At 28.3% G+C, this 20,575-nt stretch overlaps 2 protein-coding genes across 9 annotated transcripts in view; one reads left to right on the top strand and one right to left on the bottom strand.

Moving 5' to 3' along the window:
• LOC107439113 (kinesin-like protein KIF23) overlaps window positions 1–9,170 on the bottom strand; it is a 43,558-nt gene extending 34,388 nt beyond the window's left edge. For 6 of the 8 annotated variants that reach the window (XM_071181369.1, XM_071181368.1, XM_071181370.1 and 3 more), the window contains exons 1-6: window positions 9,045–9,170; window positions 7,625–7,795; window positions 5,528–5,633; window positions 2,093–2,193; window positions 1,909–2,015; window positions 768–929 (exon numbers count right to left, since the gene is read on the bottom strand). In XM_071181369.1, the coding sequence (XP_071037470.1) occupies window positions 768–929; window positions 1,909–2,015; window positions 2,093–2,193; window positions 5,528–5,633; window positions 7,625–7,771 (623 nt within the window). In that variant the 5' untranslated portion in view covers window positions 7,772–7,795; window positions 9,045–9,170. Of the gene's footprint in view, window positions 1–767; window positions 930–1,908; window positions 2,016–2,092; window positions 2,194–5,527; window positions 5,634–7,624; window positions 7,796–8,860; window positions 8,982–9,044 lie in introns of those variants that run through there. The other 2 variants (XM_043039976.2, XM_043039977.2) reach the window with 2 other exon arrangements.
• A 4,027-nt stretch (window positions 9,171–13,197) lies between these two features.
• LOC107450534 (eukaryotic translation initiation factor 3 subunit l) overlaps window positions 13,198–20,575 on the top strand; it is a 22,252-nt gene continuing 14,874 nt past the window's right edge. Inside the window, exons 1-9 of the mRNA XM_043039978.2 lie at window positions 13,198–13,353; window positions 14,464–14,512; window positions 16,130–16,259; window positions 17,157–17,236; window positions 17,333–17,394; window positions 17,502–17,571; window positions 17,665–17,738; window positions 18,465–18,545; window positions 19,759–19,849. Coding sequence (XP_042895912.1) covers window positions 13,324–13,353; window positions 14,464–14,512; window positions 16,130–16,259; window positions 17,157–17,236; window positions 17,333–17,394; window positions 17,502–17,571; window positions 17,665–17,738; window positions 18,465–18,545; window positions 19,759–19,849 — 667 coding nt within the window. The 5' untranslated portion in view covers window positions 13,198–13,323. The remainder of the gene's footprint in view (window positions 13,354–14,463; window positions 14,513–16,129; window positions 16,260–17,156; window positions 17,237–17,332; window positions 17,395–17,501; window positions 17,572–17,664; window positions 17,739–18,464; window positions 18,546–19,758; window positions 19,850–20,575) is intronic.

Below are 20,575 nucleotides of genomic sequence, written 5' to 3' on the forward strand. Positions count from 1 at the left end.
GATACATTTTTATGACTGATTTTGTAGGCAACCTAAAATTACATCTGCTCTAATTAATTTGATTATTTAATAGCTCTGAAATGATTAAGATTGAGTCCTAGTATGTGAAAATTTAAATTTGAAAATTATGCAAGTAATATAATTGTTAAAAACTAATATTTTCATAGAGATACCAATTATTGTAATTTTTTTTCATATCGTAGCAAAAAAAATAACTCCATAAAGCTAGATAAGGAATGGAATTTTAAATTTCTACCCTCTACAACCTTCTGGTACTATAGATCAAAGTATTAAGACTAGAAATATTTTAAAAAAATAAGTAAAAAAAATTGTTTGAGCAAAATATTCTACGACTTATGTATAAATTTATCATCATCAGAAAAGCTGTACAATATTTTTAAAAAAAGTGATAAGCTGTACACTTTTGCAAAGAAGACAGACATGAAATAAACATTTCTAATCTCAGGAGAAGGAAATTCATGTTCATTACTTAATGTAATGCATATATTTTATAACAAGTTAGCAAATTTATCAGAAATTTGTTACTTTAAAGTATAATTTATCTTGTGTATATTTTAAGGTTATTCTACTTTATCTCCATTTGACTACATGCAATATAACAGTTAAATATCAAGTTTAAAAGGGGGAAAATTGAAATATTGTAAACATAAATAATTAAGTTCAACAACAATGTTGTACATTGTACAGAAATTATAAAAATTACAAAAAATATAAAATTGCTTAAACTATAAGAAAAAAATATATACTTTGAGAGTTTTTGACTATTTGGAGAATTTTCCAGAAGATCATAAATATAATTCTTATAAATATCCACATTACTGACTAAAACGGAATAATTCTTATGTTTGCAAGCTTGAACTGTAGTAGAATCTTGAATCTGCATACCACATATAGATTGGCCACTTTTCCTATTTAATATGAGAACTTATTAATGGAAATTCAAAGCAGGTATTTCACATTTTAATTTTAATTTAATCCAAAACTGTTAGTGATATGTGCAGTATACATGAATTTTCTACCCCTCAACAATTTTTTTTCTTTTTTATAAAAATGCAGGTTGGATTTTTTACTTAGATTCCTTTTTAATATGAAGTGAAAACTTAAGACAAAAGCTATACAGTCAACATTCAATATATCAATGGAGAGGGGCATTAAAATGTAAAGTTGTTTGATTAAAATTGCTCAAAAATATCACAAATATTTACTTAAAAAATAACAGAACTAAATTAATTTTGACAAAAAATGTGAAAGAAATGTACAATTATTCTAAATGTATTCTTTTAGTGTAATAAGCGCACACTGGATTTCATGTGGATTTCTGCTAATGTAGCAATATACACTTCTGATTATCATTGGTGTAATATTTATTTCATTAACTTTTTGACCATAAATCATAACCATCATAGATAAAGACCTATGTGGCTGTGTTACGTTTTATATTTTATTTTATAAGTAACATTGAAAGAAACTGTGGTTCAAATAACTTCTTTATAAGCTTTTTGCTAAATAAAATTACCTATTTTAGATGAAAGCATTTAAGTAGAAATGTTTATTATGGTATTTAATATAGTTTGAAATTTTTGAAGTGATTTTCCAAAGAATTAAAAAAAATTAAATTTCAGTCAATATATTGAAATGAAAAGTTTAGTGGTAATAATAATCTTAAATAAAAAAAATAAAAAAACACAGCATGTCTGGAATAGCAAATTTTATGTAGCAATCCTTACAGTGGAAGATACATACTAAAGAGTGTAGATTGTAAAAACTTTAAATACATGGGTTCTAAAACAAAATTTCTAAAGTGTAGTGTTAACATTAAGTAATTTAGAAAACATAAACAAGAAAAAGGAAGAAAAAAAAGAGAGAAAATGAGAATTTGCTTAGTACTTTCTAGATTCAATTTCTTGTATGTAGTCAATTTCATTTGAATAGCCATTTGAGATATGCAAAGAAGGATACAATTTGTACCTTCTTATTTGATCTGGTTCACCAACCTAAAATTTCAATTTCAAAATATATTTAACAATTATACTGAATTATATAATATACATATAAACAGCCAAGTACTCACACAATCAGGAGTTTGTAAATTCCTTATGCTGTTAAATATCACTTCAATACATCGAACTAATATTTCGTTACTGAACAAAACTCCATGCATAAACAAAACACCTAAATAAAAGTAAATGACATAAAAATAAATCTAAAACACAATTAAAGGCAAATGCTTTTTTTAGTACTCTATATAATTCTTTTTAATCTATATATTAATCTCATAAATTTCAGGAAAATAAAAATGCATTATATTTCATTTATAGGATGACAAGGGAAAAAAACCTAATGTATCTAAATAATATATGTTATAAAAGGAAGTAGGAAAATAACAAAAACTTAATAAATAAAATTTAAGGGAATTAATTATCGACTACGTCAATCTTCATCTATCAAAAGGTACCTCAAGATGGAATCAAGTCAACATGTCTTATATACTAGTGAATTGGTCTTCAATATTTATAATTGTAGTTACGCTACATTACTCCCTTTCCAGAATTTTATCTGCGATAGAATTCGATGAACGAATATCACTAGTTGATTCATGCTGATTTAAATAAATTTTGCTCATTATATTTTCATTTTTTTAATAACATTCACTCATTTTTTTTCTTCTTAATTTTTGTTTATAGCATTTCGCTCATTACTTTTTTTTATTCAATATTGTTTATTGATCGGGAGACTTTATTTACTTCACCGGATTTTTTTCTTCTTTGAGCGGTTTATTTTTAAGCAAATCAACAGTTTAATGTGGACCAGCCATCAATGTCAACATTGAGGAGCTATAATTACTTAATATGTCAACCTTCATCTATTAAAAGGTACCTCCAATACCTAATACCTACCTAACCTAATTGGTATTTAATATTTATAGAGGTAGTTACACAACAAGATAACATAGAAGTGTAATATAACAACTTTGTTGATGAAAATAACAAGTGCAAAAAGAAAAAAATTTAAATAGTAGATAACACTGATTACAATGATTATCATTGATGTCAATGTTAGAAATGACAATCTTACACAGGGTCTCTAGAACTTGAAGAATATTTAGCAGCCAAAAAAATTTCAGACAAAGTAGAAAACATATTTTTTTCTTTTTTCATTTTTTTTTTTATTCAAATTTGTATAGCATGGTATGAATCAATTTTGTATAGCATTTATTATAGCATGGTATGAAGTTCCATTTGATCCACTGGATCTGAAGCATTCAGGCTTAAAAGTGGGCCAAATAAAAAATCAGAACAACTTTTTTTTAAAAATTCCTGACCTTCTTCAGGAACAATATGCATTAACCAAATTACTTTTAATAACAAAAAAAATTTAAAAGAAAAAAGTGTAATTTGCTCTACATTTATCAATAAAAGCAATTTTCATTAAAGAATAATAAAATATATTATTTTTTATTTCAGAATCACTTTGTTTAAATTAGGAATTTTTAAAAATTTCCAGTAAAATTTTATCAATACAGAACCAATTCTAAGTTTCAAATCAATACTAAAAAATTATTATAGTATTAAAAAAAAACAGCATCAAATACTTAATGTTCCCCCATAATAATATAGAATTAAAATTTTCAACTGACTTCACAATTTTTCTAATCAAATAATTTTAAAACAGGATTCAATAATTTAAAAATGAAAACACACAGACTATGTCATTTAAGATTTTTGTATATAAGTAATTTCAATAGATGATTCCTCAATTACCACTTGTAAATTCAATAATATAATTACTGTATTGTTGATTGCTAGAATTGATCATTTTTAAAATCACTCAACAAGATTTGTTAGTACTTTTTCTCAAAATAATAAAATTTCATACAACCCCAGAATTCTTCAATATCAAAACTTAGTAATGTAAAACTGCTAATTTGCTTTCTTTTTCATAGAATGATTCAATTCACAAAAAGGTTGAAACAATGAATCATATGGGTAAGGCTAAATGCCTAAACCAGGAATTTAATTAGTAGATTGCTCCTAAATTGGAAATATCTAATTTTGTAATTTCAACTCGAATTAATTAAAAAATGAATAGGTGTCGATTCAAATCCTTCATATCCTCAAATGTATTTATTGAAATTCCCCATTGGTATTCTTAGAAAATGGAATGTCCTGAACACACAAAAATCAGGACAAAAAACTAAAAAATCAGGAAAAAATATTTTTATTAGAAATATCAGGACAACTATGAAAATCAGAAGATTTTAAAGGAAAATTTTAAACAAATGAGCCTTAGATAAAAATTACACAGTTACCGTGGTAAAAATACCAAATCTTTGATATTATTATATTGCTGAAATATATTTGAATCAATTATAATGACATAAAAAAAAACTAAGTGCATAAATCCATGTGGTTTTTCAACCACTATTTTTCTAGTTGTAGCTACAGACTTTCACAGTTTTTAAAATCCTGATATTTTTAATACGTGACAGGTTAATATTGAGTTGCATATCTGAATAACTAAGTTTTCTGACCTACTCAATCAAAACTGTGTGCACAAACCTGCTTAGAATCTGTAGTTTTTTAAAAACCTTTTATACCTTATTATAACAATGGATTTCCAAGTGGTTCCTAAAATTCTAACAGTTCTACTATAATATTACCACGGCAGGTAAATTTTGAGTCCCTCATCTGAATAGCAATTTTTCCTAGTGTGCCTGATCGGTGCCAATTTCCTCGCGAATCTATGTGGCTTTTCAATCATTTTGTCGACAGTTATGAGCTAAGGATTTCCTAGTTGTGTTTGAATACTCAATATTTTAAATACAATATTACAGCAAACAAATTTTGCATTGCAAATTTCAATAATTTCTTTCTTAATATGCTCAACACATGACTTCCTTGTAAATTCATATGGTTTTCAGTTCAATTTTTTAACGGTTATTGTGACAAACTTTCACATGGTTTTTAAAATCCCAATTTTTAAACAATATCTTGAAGATGCACAAATCTCAAATCATACTTTTGACTAGTAACTTTTCAATTTGTAATCATGTGTACTCAATTTTCCACAGATTTTATAGTAAATCCTATTTGTTTTTTAAAAGCTATTCACAGTTAAGGCTACATATTTTCATATAGTTCATAAAATTCAGATTTTTTAACATCATTAAAAATTATATATTTTAACAACACCATTGATGAAAACATGGACAAGCAAGAAAAAAATATCCATACAGCTCAATTCTCATATCTTTTTTTTTATATCTGAATATTAAAATTTTAAAAAATTCAAGACATAATTAAAAAGTTGCAAATATAGTAGCTAGTTCAAGTTCATTGATAGCCCTGGTCAAACATTTAACTGATGTAACATTCACAAAAAACTTTCAAGATATAAAACAAGCAATTTGAGTAACATGAATCTAACAAAATGTTTGTATCTAAAAATATTTAGCACAAACTATTGAGTAACAACGATGTATAAATAATTATAATTAATATCTTACCATTTCTTCCTCGCAGTAAGTCTTTTATCATAGGCAGAGCAATGTGATCAAATAATGTTTTTTGAGTGGTCTTTGAATCAAACACCTGAGAGAAAAAATAATGTTCCTAGAAAGATACAAGTCATAAAGATACTTGCCAGATTAAAAGTTGTGCTCGCTACTATTTAACATTCAAGAAAAATATAAACTATTTTTAAAACATTATGAAGAACTTTTTAGTAACCAAAACTGTAAAAGAATGCAGAAACGTAAAAATCGAAACATTTATTTCAATGATGTTAATATTAAACCAAAAATAATGGGCTTTTAAGGACGCCCGGTGGCTGAGCGGTAGTGCTTCACGCTGTCATGCCACAGGTCCCTGGTTCAATCCTCAGGCCGGGCAAGGTTGACTCAGCCTTTCATCCCTTCAGTGGGTAGATAAATAAGTACCAAGCATGCTTGGGAACTAAACACTGGGGCTTCCGCGTTCGTCTGACCACCTGATCGGAACATCTGCTCCTGCACCCTAGAGCCCAAGGTCAAGAAAACTGAGATGGGTATAGTAGGCCTTGGCCCTCTATGGGCTGTTTCGCCGCTGAGTTTAGTTTAGTTTAGTTTTTAATGGGCTTTTAAAATTTCAATGCTTCAAAAAGCAATAGGTGAGAAATGTATACCTCAACATTTTTGTTCAAACATAAATAATTCAATTTGAATTCTAGTTTCATTTTAAAAGATTATACTTGTCAGATTTAAATATTTGATAGTTAATAGCAAACTGCCAAACGGATAATTCTTGCCCTGCTCTAAATACTATACTTAATTCTAATCCACTATAGGAGATTAATCAATTGAATGATAAAAGGAGGTCAGTCTATGATGGCTAATCAAGCTGTAGGTTTGTAAGAAAAGACTAACTGGGAAATGAATGTAAGGTTGACGAAGGTCCATTCTGGCCTAATTGGTACCCTGTTTTGTAAATATTAAGACAAGAAAAAGTTATAATAGTAAGTTTTAAAAATAAAAAAATCACACATAATTTTTTAATGAGACCAACTATTTCCTGCATCCCCTACATTATTTTTAGTGATACTAATTCTGAAACAAACAAGCATTATCTGAAAAAATGAAGAAAAATTTTCAATTATAGCTGAAAAAGAAAATCAAATCTTTTTATACTCGTCTTTAAAATAACGTGATGATATAGCATTATAGAGAGAAAATGAGATTACGGAGGCAGAATTAGAATTAAAACATCTAGAAGAATAAAAAAAATCTGATCGAGATACATAATAGATAGAATAACTCTTAGTTTTAGAAGAAAACAATTCAAATAACAAAACTATGAGCATCTTTTAATGCAAAATGATACCGAGTAACACTAATAACAGATTTTTAAGGAATACAGAACAAGCAACTTTTAAGCTTCAGAAATATTTTGATTTAAAACTCACTCAAATAAACAAAAATATATATAGAGATATAGTCAAACCTTGACATCTCAACTTGTAAGGAGATGGGAAAGAATTAAGAGACTAATATGTTGAGTAATACAACATTGTTTGTTCTAATTATCAATACATCAAGAAACAAAAAACAGGAAAGTGAACATAAACAAGTTTTTTTTAAATATTAAATACCAATGAAAATTTGTTTCATTTATAGATTATGTGTTCCTTGAAATTGGTTATTGAAATTAGTTGTATTATAGGACTTACCAGAATTCTTTACCTATGGCTATACTTGCTATGTTTTCAGCATAAACATGTGGACAGTTACATGAATAGAAAGTATGTAAGTATATGTCTTGATTTTGAAACCTTTTAAGCAGTTTTAAGATTAAAAGCTATATTGGAACTTAAAACTACACTGAACATTAAATTTTTAAATAAATTTTTGAAAACCTAAAAACAACCAAACAACAAATCAAACCTAAAACCAACAAAAATTGTTTTCGAAAGGGAAAACATAATACATTTGCATACAACTGGGCAAAGAAGAAAAGGAAAAGTTGAGGTTCTAAATTATCACTCTGGGTCAGATATTTAGTAAGCACTGAAATATATTATGATTTTAATAATAATGAATTAAAAAAGCAGAATAAAGAATTATACTTACATCTTTTACATTTTTAGTTCCATCCGGATGCAATACAACAGTATTTTTATCTTTTACATTAAGGCATATTTCAGAAACATTGCTTGTGACAGATTGTACATGGCAATATACAAGAATAGGTTCTTTCACTGAACTTTGTAATTCCATTGTTAATTTATTGATGAAATATAACTAGAAAAATTTGAAAGAAACAACATTAATTAAAGTTGTGGATAAATATATACATAAAAGTATGCAACACTTTAATTTAAAAAGTATTTTTACAAAAAAAATAAGTTCTACAAAAATTTTAGTTACTTTTTAAACTCAAAACACATTTAGCTCCAAATTTTAGCATTAACCTATTATATAAACAATAGAGTAAAATTGGACACTTTAATTTCTGTGTTTATGTTTTCATATAGGAATTAGAGAATCATGAATAAAATAAAAATTTTAAAAAATAATAAAAATAAAAAAAAAGCAGCCTTGTCTTCGCTGCAGAAGTGTTTTTTACCTGGCACTCTCACATAAGTAGATAGGAATTAAGATTTATAAAAGAGTTAAGCTCATTTTTTACGCAATAAAATTTTATTTCAATAATAGAGTGCTAAACTGCCCAACCAATGTAGTTTCTTAATTTTTTGCAGAAATGTTGTTTTATGAAATAATACATTGGGAAAAGTTTTAATTTATGTAGGAATATCTAAAATGCATGCTTTTTTCCAATTAGCAGGGAGCTTAGCAAAATGTTCAGCTTGGAATGGAGCATGAATAGGAAAAATGTGGGCTCAGTGTGAGTGAATTTTTTCTCTTTCCTTCATTTTCTAAATTAAATTTGTGTACTCTCAGCTCTTGTTTAAATCTTTGGAATTCATAACGTTTTCTCTTAGATTGTCAAAAAAAGCTAATAAATCTACAAAATGTTGCTAACAAAGTTTTTAATTTGCCATAAAAGATATAGATTTAATTTCCCAGAAAAATAGTGTCAAGGGTTCAAGTCAATTTGTTCTTTATGTTAATCAAGTCTTGACCTGAAATGTATTATTCAGAGACAGAATTAGAGAAAAAATGGATAAAACATAAATATCAATGAATATGAATACAGCAAATATTTTGGACATTAAAACATTTCAAACAAACATAAATGTAAGACATTTATTATTAAGTATGACTATAATGAACTAACTTTTTTTATACTTTAGAAATAATTATTATTATTAGATAATTTAAGAGTCATCTTAATGTAATTTTTACCTTCAAATGATAGATTTAACAAAATTTACAAAAAGGCGACTTTTTTGTTTCCATTTTTAAGATTCGATAAAATTTGTTCGCATTTAAATAGTTATCACGTGAATTAATACAAACAAAACGCACATTTAACAAAAAGCGAAAATAACGTAGGGTGTCATAAGTAATAAAATTTTAATTTAACAACCAAAATTTTTACACTTTGTTGTTCGTAAAATTATTAAATGTATAAATGCCACACAAGATTGAATCAAATTTTAAGGAGGGATAAAATCAATGTTTTTTTTCTTTTCTTTTTTACAGTTATTATTTCCAAATTTCCCGCAATAAAATACATTTTAAAATAGTAGATTGCAGCAGGGACGGACTGATAGAGGAATTGCAGAAAAGTGTGACAAGCACTCTGCATTAGCTTATAGCTTTGTGTTTCCAATAATAAAGCTTGTGGTTGAGGCTAAGTAGCTAGCAGATGTTGTTGTTGTAGTTTATTTACGCCGCACTAGACCTGCACATTGGGTTATTGGCGACGGTCTGAGAAACATCCCTGAGGCATCCCACCCGCACACTGACCGCAGCTAGGGACAAATGGCTAGCAGAGTTAAAAGTCAGAACGGGTTGGAGCTTTGAAGAATCGGCGATCGAAATGAGTCTAATGTAAACAATAATAAGCGTCCTTAAACCGGAAGAAATTTAGAAAATTTCCGGTGTATCCCTCCGCTTATATTATGACTACGAGGCGATGTGTGAACAAGTCTAATATTCTATGCAGTTTTGTTATTGTAATTTGGGTTCAAATCTAAACATAATTGTACCATTCATAAGAGCTTTCAGAAATGTATTGATTCTCAGAGGTCGTAAGGCCAAAAAAAATTTTGGAAAGTTAATATCTCATTGTGAATAATTCTTAAGGTTTGCCATGTTTTGTATTTTATCCCTTATTTGGCTACATTTGAATAAAATGTCGCCAAAAATATCTTTAAAAATATCTTTTTAAGTTAGCCTAATTAGAAAATATTCTAATGATTATAATATTAATATGATAATGCTGAAGTTTAAAGGCTGAAAGAAAGAACTCGGTACATGTGAAATACTGCAAAAGATACGATGCAATAATATGATGGCGCGTTTTTTCAATCTGCGGCATAAAAATATATCGGAAGCATTAACCCGGAAGTCTTGAAAGAGCAATTTTACCACTAGCTCCACCACCCTTAGCTTTACACGATCACCCATCCATAGACAACGCAGACCAGAACTCTTTATCTATGGCAACACTTCACATGATTTGACCATTAGCGTGCAAAGTGGGGATGGAAGTATGTTAGTTTCTATCTTGATTCATAGATTAAAAACTTTTAAGTTGCGAAACAGTAAGGAACTGAAAACTACATAAAACATAGTTCTTAAATACTTCGTGGAAATTAAAAAAAAATATTTTTGACAAGCAAATGCGAAAAATTTTTTGGAAAGTGGAAAATATTGTGGTGCATTCCTATGGTCAATACAATTTTTGCGGATATAATCGAGTGGGCTGAGGAAAAGATTATATCTTTTATTTTCCGGATCTTTTAAAAAAATATTTGTCCCTTTTTTCGGCTTTCCGGTTTTTTATCCGGTTATTATTATTTTTCTCTCTTTCCCCTTGTTTTATTGTTCTAGTAAGAGGTAGAGATGAAAAATATATTTAAGTAAGCAAGCTTAATCTTTTGAGACATAGCATCCATTATCCATTATCTTACACAGTATATGGTGTAATTTTCTTTGTCAAAGAAACAATATTTTACGATTTGATTCTTGATTTGTTGTTCTTCTGAACGAGATTGTTTGCGCAAAAATGTATTTGATTTCACCCTTGTTGATTGGTATTTTCAGTTACAAAAAACATTGTTACAAAGGTCGAAGGTAAGGAATGTGATTCAAAAAAAAAAATTCTGGACTTTTTCATTGAATACAAATATATTATTCTATGTCCACAATGAATTGAAATTCACAATGAAAATATGAAAAAAATGTGAAAAATTTAAATCATAATTTTTTTTGAGTAAAAGTAATAAATTTCTTTAATAAATTCTTTACGAATCAAATGAGACCAAGCAAAAAAAACACGCGTCAATACTCGTCAATAACAATCTCGAGCTCAATACCTGCTCTAGTTCCGGTTAGAAAGTTTGCAACTGCTTACTACAGCTCATTCTGAGAGGCGATATTTTCAAACGGATAATTTCGTTTTCAATAAGAGAAGTATTGTTTGTCTAAGATAGGTACTCTGCCAGACATTCGCCTGGAACTGTGGCGGTGACTTTAGTAACGAGATATGATTACTTTAAGTAGGGGTGCGGGGTCCCTCTTTTCTAGTAGTTTTCTTCCCGCCGAAACCAGTCCTATAGGACTGGTTTCGGCGAGAGAAAAAGAGACCTCTTCATCGAAGCTACCCTCCCTAAAATGCCCTCTTCTTGCTTCCATAGCACTAGACTGCCGCAGACTTAGTGGCGGTCAGAGTACCTATCTTAGACAAACAGTAAATTAAATAATTTCTGAGCTCAAATTTGCCGCATTTCATACTATATTAATGTAATTTTGGTGAGTTTGAAGTGAAACTTTGTTTTTGTTATTTATAGATATATTGTTGAAAAAGGTGACATGGTTGCTAGATTTTGAATAAATCGCTTTTTTGGCAGTCTTGATTATTCTCTTTCCATTTGTTTATTTCTGTTTGCTCTTGTTGCAAGCTGTGCACCATCTTACGGTAGTGTTAGCACCTTTAGCATTGTAAACACAAGTATTGTTTGCATAGTAAACACAGGTAATAAGTAATCAAATTTCACGTTTGCAAGAATCTTAAAACACAATGATCACGTTGTTAGCCCAATGGCTTTAAAATACACCGGAAACAGTAACCCGGAGGTATAGGCGGCATGCAGCGTTCCCTAGTGTCGAAAACACCATTCATACAACTGAGAAAAAGAGGAGGAAAGGGAAGGGTCAAGACATGGAACGAACTTCTTCCCAGATGACTTATTTGAGTGTTGCGATCTTGGAGTTTTGTGCGAGGATTAAAGAACAAGTTCACTATATCAGTAAATGCTGTATTCTGAAGAGATAAGAATTGGAAAAGCTCCTTACGACCATAGTGGAATGAGAGACATTCCAGAAGGAAGTTATCGTTAGCGTCAAAACTTCCGCAGTACGTGAAGTTTCAGCTTGGGATCAATTTGCAATTGTGTAAATCACATTACTCAGAAGAGATTTAGTTCTAAGCCTGGTGAACATCAAGATTTCGGGAGCTGATTAGTAAAGAAAGGAAAAGGAAGTATTTGCAACTCTTTCATGCACTGAATTCTTCATAGAGCTCTTTTCTTAATAAAGGCTTGTCTAAGATTTTGAGGTGATGAAAGATGTTAAATGATATTTTGGTTTAGCGCTTGTTTGGCAAGCTGATTTGCTTGTTCATCTTCTTTTATTCCTGCGTGAAATAGAACTCAGCTAAATAAGAGAGATCTCACTGTCTGATTTGATTTGGTAATTTGGTCAAGAAGAAGAAGAGAGATTCTCAGAGATTTTCGGGTGCTTTGGTGATAGACAGGCTGTTCGGATCGAACGGCTGTTCGATAGACCGATATAGTGGTCGTTGCTTGCAACACAGTATTTGAGAGCAGGCAAAGAAAATGGCCAGTCCTCGGCTGTTAAAGACCGGTGTATGAGGAGGAAGCTGACCTGAGATCGTTTACCCTTTGGAGGTATATATTTCCAGGCCAGTTTTGTCTCATTGCTTCGATCCATCTGTTTCCAGAAAAATACAATTTGAGATTCCGAAGGCGAAACTCTTCAAAAAAGGCTCGAACCTGTAGCGGGAGTAAATTTCCGTTCGGAATGGTAAATTATCAAGATAAATTTAAACATTTGAAGGTATTTGAGTTGGAGACAACAACGTCCATTTATGCCTGAGTTGTATAAGTGGTATTATTTTACCTTATAGAAAAAGGGATGGAGGGAGCTGAAGAAGATGATAGGGGGAAAGGTGTCTTAAGTAGAATTTTGCTGAAAGCTATTTATTTCGTGAAGCTAGTGTACTCACTCCAGCCTCTTTGAGGAAGGGCGGAATGGATGTCCATCGAGGCAAATTAACTACACCTACAGCAATTTTCCTCTAACGAATAAACGTCGAACACTGTCAGGGGGGGAGTTCTCCTGCTATTTTATTTTGTTTTATTATTTTTTGCATGATTAATAAATAAGCAAATCATATCAACAAACAAATCTTAACGTTTACGCCCATTGTCTCTCAATGCGAGCTATATGCCAATTCAAACTAATAACTCAAAGCTTCTGGAAATACTTTATAACCGTAACTTTATCCAGTTTGCGTGTTTGTAAATTTTAATTTTTAATCTGAGTTGTCATCTTAAAAACTTTAATTAACTAAATTTCTTTTTTTTGCAATCCTGGATAAAAATAAGAAATCACAAATGGAGTATTCGGAAGAATATTTCGATGAAGTGAGTATTATAAAGGTTATATTAATCATAACCTCATTTTAAATATATAGTTAGAACATCTTGTACAAATGTTTTGAATTGCTAACCAATAGAACTTCTTACAGCGATCGAAACTTTATTTATTCACTTATAATAGTTCGAGTCCTAATCAATAAGCTTGAAATCTTTTTTTTTCTAAGTCTTATATTTTTCAGTTATATTTTCCCCTAATACTCTAATTAGAGTCAGGGGTCTGTCCAGGCCGAATTTACTACCGTTTAGCGGTACCTTCACAAATTCAATTTTAGGAAAAACGGTAGTTTCACAAATTCATCTTTAGGAAAAACGGAAGTTTCACAAAATACTTTTCTTAAAATTTTATTATTGTATCCCTTAAATTCATATTTTTACCATATTTTTGTGTTGATTTTTTAATATAATTTTTAATTTTTCACAAATTATGTCTAAATTTTCACAAAATAGGTACCTCTCAGAAAAACCTAGACAGACCCTTATAGACTCTTCAATTTTATTGATAAATTTTAATTTATGGCATTTCCAGTGAGTTTATTTAATCTTGAGGAAATTATATTTCGTGCACTCTAATTTTTGACCTAAATTACTTCTTGTTGTATTTAGGGATCATTTGGACTTTTACAACACTTACCTGTTCATTAACTCTGGATTTGTGACAAACAACTTGATCTCAAATACCGCAAACATTTTAAATATACTTTTCGGACCTGATACCAGTGCCATAATCATATTATATGCTGGGAAAACTTCAAACTGGAAAATATATGATATGGATGAAAAGGGACACTTCTCCACATAATTTTCATTAGACTGCCTGCGAATTCTAGGGGTGACAGTTTTAAGTCTTTTGGCAGATTTCTTTCCATTAAATAAATTTTAAGACTGAATGAGTTAGGGGCAAGATAAAATTTGAAAAGTAATAAATAAAAATGAATTCCTTAAAATGAGCTTTGACAGTCATTTTACAAGTGTAAAACCAAGGTAACAACAGGAGAAGGTTTTTGTTTCTTCCATTACATATTTTGTATTTTTAACCCTGAAAAGATATTTTTATAAAAATTTTCTCATTCTAATTTTATTGTTTACATTTTACAGTATGATTCATATGGTTATCACGGAACACATGATCTGGATGCTCATGGAGGTAGGCTTTTGGTAGCTTTATTTAACATGTTTTGGTTTGATTACATAAAAAGATTGCACATGTGTAAAGTATAGAATCATTTATTATACATATACCGGATATTCCGGCGCATAACGCGCACCCGTAATTTCTAATTAATTTTTTTTAAATTTTAACATATACTCTTCGTATAATGCGGACGAAAATTTGGATTGTACATGTGCAATATCTCGTCTTTCAAGATCGTAAATAAAAAGTATTTTTCCCTATCTTTTGCAAAAATAAAAGAACTGAATTTGACATGTATGTGAGGGTAGAATTGAAACAGCAATAATGTGATTCTGGATGGACAAAAATGGTGTTAAATTGTGGGTAAAAAACATCTGTCAAATCCATCCTGGTTGCGTTAGAAAACCCCAAAGTCTTTTAGAGTGGGACATGTTTAGGTCCCACCTTACAGATAATACAAAAAAAAAAAATTGTAATTGTAATACAAAAAAATTTTAATAATTGTAATTGATAGCAGAAGACAAATATAATGAACTATTTATGTAATAACGAAAATCAATGAAGTATATAGGTAAAGGTATGTTATTTCTTTAAAATAAAAGTATTTTTCTATATTTAAATTTTTTTAATCCATAATTTTTTTATATTCGGCGCATACCGCGCACCCGTAGATTCCAATGTTATTTTTTGTATTAAAAGTGCGCGTTATACGCCGGAATATACGGTAATAAAATTTAAATTTTTTTCTTACAAAAGCTTTATATTCTTTTTATTTTGGTAAGGAAAAACTATTAAATAAAATTATGTTTCATATTTCAAATGCACATTATAATCATATTAAACATTCGTAACTCAGACATTTTTATTAATTATTTGTGAAAAATTCCTTTCAAGTTAAAATGATACATTCTTTTAAAATGAATAAAATTTTATCCAGTTATTATCTAACCAGTTATAATTCAAAATGTTTCCCATCTGTTGCTTAGAATGCTTCTTCGTTTTACATAAAAACCTAAATTGGTATCAGTCAAAGTTATCTATATGAATAAAATAGGGCACTTTAAGTTTTGAAATGGCACTCACTTTCCACTGTAAAAATTTTTCAAAATGTGTATTATGTTTTAACTGAATTTGATCTTAAAGAATTTTTAAATTACATTCTTATGATATTCTAGGTGTGTATTTCTAGAAATAATTCTCTCTCATTATTGAAGTAAAAGAAAAATTTGTAGTTTATAAAAATAATTAAAGATACGCTAAAAGATAATATTTGCTTAAATTTTTTCAAAAAATGAAAAAAACTTACAAAAAAAATAATTTTACCAGAGTGTAATAATTATTTAAACAGGGAATAAAATTTTTTTCAAAATGGAATATAAAATGGAATGCAGTGCTTTTGAGAGATGACGGCTTATATTGACTAAGAGGACACATTTACAAGGCTCAAAGGGCAGGCAGGACAGGCCGCTCTTCTAAAATTGTTTAACAAGAACACTGTAGCAGATTGTTTTGCCCAACATCTGTAAAATTTCTTTTAATTATAAAAATAATATACAAATTTATTTATTTAAAACTAGTATTTTATTATAATAAATTTTCAGAATATCTATTTTTTCCTCCTTTAATTAGATATGGATTATGAAAGGCAAATGGCAGAAAGTTACAAGGTGCCTGAAGTTATACGAAGTTTTCTTGTTTATCTAGCAAAAGCTATCAGTGATGGCAATGTCTATGAGTTGCAAAGCCTTTATGAAAACAGGTATTCATGTCATTTATACTCTTACTGATTACACTTCCTGGTTTTAATCATATCATATTATAACATATCATATCACTAGGTTATATCCAGGATTGCAAAAAACCTGTTTTTTTAGAAAAACCCAACCCAGGTGGGTTTTACTGGGTTTTTCATGTATTAATGGTTTTTTTTTCTTCGAAAGAGAGGGCAGGGATAAGTACCTTATTTTAATATTAATAATAAGTTTAATTTTATAAATTGACTTAACATATAGGTAATTAATAATTAATACAAATAAATTGATGCCAAAGTCAGAAAAACATTTCTTCTGACATCACGATAGAAAATGTTTTATGTACTCACATACATCGCACATTTAAAACTTATTTTAACACAGGATTACTTTTTATTTATATTTCAATCTTGACACATATTTGAGGAAAATTTTTTATTTGCATTGAAAGCGAATCAAAGGCACTGATTAATCAATGGCCATACAGTCAAATCTAGCCAGCAAGGTCACTCTCTACTCTCCAACACAATTAATTTCTTTACTATAGGTTAATTTTTTTAGGCTAGACTACATATATATTTCAACAGAGGATAAAAAAGAAATCAATCTTAGAAAAACCCAGCGGGTTTTTCAGAGTGGGTTTTACCCAGTAAAACCCGCTCGGGTTTTACTGGGTAGGTGGATTTTTTGCAACCCTGTATATCATATATTATATGCTATAATCATTATATTAATTTTAAAATCTAATGCAGTTAATGCATTCGCTAAGTCATGAAAATTATGTTTGAAGAGTATGTTTTTTAAAATTGAGTAAAACTCATTAAACTGAAACGTTTTTCCATCAGTTACATCTTTATTCCTTATTTGTTTTATAAATTATAATTATCTTAAATTTTTTTAATTAGTTATGTGAAGCTTACTGAAAGATTTTACAAAACAACACCTTGGCCTTTGTTAAAAGATATTGCTAATATTGTTCATGATGGTAAGTCAAACGTGAATGTTTTTATCAAGTAAGCTACATTGCAACATATCCTTTTGCAAATATTTTTCATAAATCTTTCTTTTCTCTCTCTTTTAGATGAAAAGTTTGAGATTCTCTATAAAGAATTATATTACAGACATTTGTATGCCCGAGTGAGCGTAAGTTTTACTTTTCATTCACCTTTTAGATTTCAAAGTTGCATATCGATAAATGTAGTGTTTAATTTATCTATTTTTAGTAGCAAAAGTCCTATTTATATTTCTAGGGTGGTCCTAGTATTGCAGACAGATTTGAGTCATATTACAACTATTGCCATTTATTCAATCTTATATTAAGTAAGTCTTCAAAAATTATTTACATTTTCCTTGATTATAAATTCATATTTGATCAAAGTGATTTTCTAATTTTTTTTATTTTTTATTTTTAAGGTGCTGATGATCCTGTGCATTTAGAGTTGCCAAATCAATGGTTGTGGGAAATTATTGATGAATTTATTTATCAGGTAATGTGAGGCCTTTTTTTATTGTTATTGTTTAGTTGAGAGGTAAAATATTTATTTATTTTTGTGTAACAATAAAGTTTCTTAAAAATAGCTTTTTCATCTTTCCCAAAATAATGCACTATACATTTGTTTTCTCTTTTAATTATGTACATTTTGTTTACATGTGTTTTTTTTCCTTTTAAAAAACTATTTTAGGATGCATTAAGTCTGTTCAAACGTGTTGCATACAGTGAAAATATATATCAATATAATTAGAAATAGTGAGTAAAATTCTAGTTTTTGGAATTTTGACTTTTTTCTGCCATAATTAGGTATTTTGAACCTCTAAATTATTTAATTTTTTTCTAAGCAGTATCAAGTATTTAAATTAATAAATTTGGAGCATGTTATATTATACATTTTCTTTTTATATTCTGGCAGTGTTTATTATTTCCCTCTTTTTGCATTTTTATGCTTGTAAGAAGTGTTACAACAATTTTATGGTGTTCAATGTGAACATATTACAAGTGAAATTTGTGGAGAAAATGTTTTATGTTATCAATACTTAATAATATATAATATTCATATTTATATAATATATATGTTAATAAAATGTAAAATACATATTTATAGTGATACTGATTAAGTTGATTCTAAAATTGCATCTTGTGTCTTATTATTTTATTTCAGTTCTCAATCATTTAGATTTGATTTATTTCTTACGATTTAAATTTTTCAAAATTTCAGTTTCAAAATTTCAGTCATTATCAAAGCATGTTGAACAAAAGAACCAATGAGGAAATGGAGCAATTAAGGCAAAATGCAAAGGTAAGTTGGGTTTACTTTTATTTACCATGTTTCACAAATAATAATTTGTTTAAATATTAATTTCAAAACATTAAGAAGGCATAAAAAGTTCTTTCATTTAATTCTAATGCACAAGTTCAGATCATGAAACTTTTCTGAGATCAGTTTGTTTAAAAAGTATTTTTTGTTTCGACAGTTAATAGTTATAAACTTTCAGTAGCTAGTAATTGTTTTAATTTTCCTTTTTTTTTCTTCTAAAATTCTGTTAAGTTTATTACTAATAAGGAGCTTATTATGCAATTTAATTTTTTCATTTTATATTTACCAATTGCATATATATAAAAAAAAGGCTGCAAATAGTAAGACAATTTATTTATTAAGTTATTATGTTTTTGGCTGTTAAATTTTAGTCAAAAAATTTTTATTATTTTTTTATTTCAAATATTAATAGAATTCTCTATGAATTAATATTTTAGATGTTTATTTTTAATTTATTTGTTTTTGTCAGTCGAAACATTTTGGTTAAAACCAGGGTGTAAAAAAATTCCTCATTAATCTATTTTTTTAAAGAAGCCTAAATAAATAATATAAAAATATACTAAATAAATTAAAAAAAAGAAACAAGAAAATATAATTTTTTTCTCTTAATATCTATAATGTAACATTTTCTCATATTCATAATAACCTAAAAAATAAATTACTGAAGTATTTTTTTTAATAATAATGAGTAGATAATAAAAATATGTAAATCGCAGGCATTGAGTATCTTAATACAGTTTGTATTATTGTTTTTCACTGCATCGGTGTAGCAAAAGAGAATTCTTTTTTCTTTTCAATCTAGGTGAAAATGTCTTATTTTCAAGTTAAAGACTACAAATTACTAATATTATGAATTTAGAGATATATTTTAAGTAATATCTTTTTAATAGTGTTCTTTGTATGTGGTTTATATCATTTTTACTGTATCATTGATTTAAAATGATGATTTATAAAAAAACCTTTTTTACTAAATGGTTTTTTATGCTTATTGATTTGATAATTCATACAGTAATTTAAGTAAATGTTTGAAAACTTTGAAACTTTTTTCTTTTTTTAATCATTGTCATATTTTAAACAATAAAAAAAAGAAAACTAAGAATCTGATATGTAACATAGTTTCCTTACATTTTTCAGAAGTGTATGGATTAAATATGTTTTGATTATATTTTTTCTTACATTTTCAATAACTTTATAGGTGTGGAACGTACACAGTGTGTTAAACGTTCTCCATTCATTAGTCGATAAATCTAATATTAATAGGCAATTAGAAGTTTATACCAGTGGTGGTAAGTAGTTTTTATTTCATTAATTTACTTAAGATATAGAAAATAAAATTTTTTTAATTTTTTTTAGTAGTTTTCTTATTTTAGTTGGTCATAAGGCATAAGAAAACAACTTAAACATGCAATCAAATTAAAATAATTGATCCGAATTTAAACTGATTGCATAAAAATATGACTTTGACCGGAGGTTCCCGAACTTGTTGCTCAACGTGTCTCACGGCATCCTAATCATAAAATATTTTTTTGCGCATAAATATTATTTGCCTAAAATCAGAGTTATAAACAGGGATGAGATTTTTCCGCTTTTTAGCGGATTTCCGCTTTTTTCACTTTTAACTCTTAAATTTCAGCTTTTTTATCAAAAATTCAGATTTTCTAAAAATTTAATTTTTTTATAAGTATTCCGCTTTTTCAGAAAATTCACCGATTTTCAAAGAGAAACAGAAAATTCAATCTACATAGCTACCAATCTTTTCTCATTTTTACTTATTTTACCTATTTTCTCCCCTTTTACACGCAGTAGATAAGATTTTCCGAATTTTTTACCAGCCCTCCAGATAGATCCGATTTTCATAGTTCAAACAACTCTGCTTCTGACAAGCCTTTTAGAGGTCCCAAGCCTGGAATCTGCTAATATCTCGATTCTTATTCACACGATTTTAATATCAAACATAGCTTTTCATATTTGCGTGTTGCGATTCTTATTCACGCGATTTGAAGGCACATGTT

This window comes from Parasteatoda tepidariorum, chromosome 5 (genome assembly GCF_043381705.1).
Source record: "Parasteatoda tepidariorum isolate YZ-2023 chromosome 5, CAS_Ptep_4.0, whole genome shotgun sequence".
In the NCBI taxonomy this organism is placed as follows: Eukaryota; Metazoa; Arthropoda; class Arachnida; order Araneae; family Theridiidae; genus Parasteatoda; species Parasteatoda tepidariorum.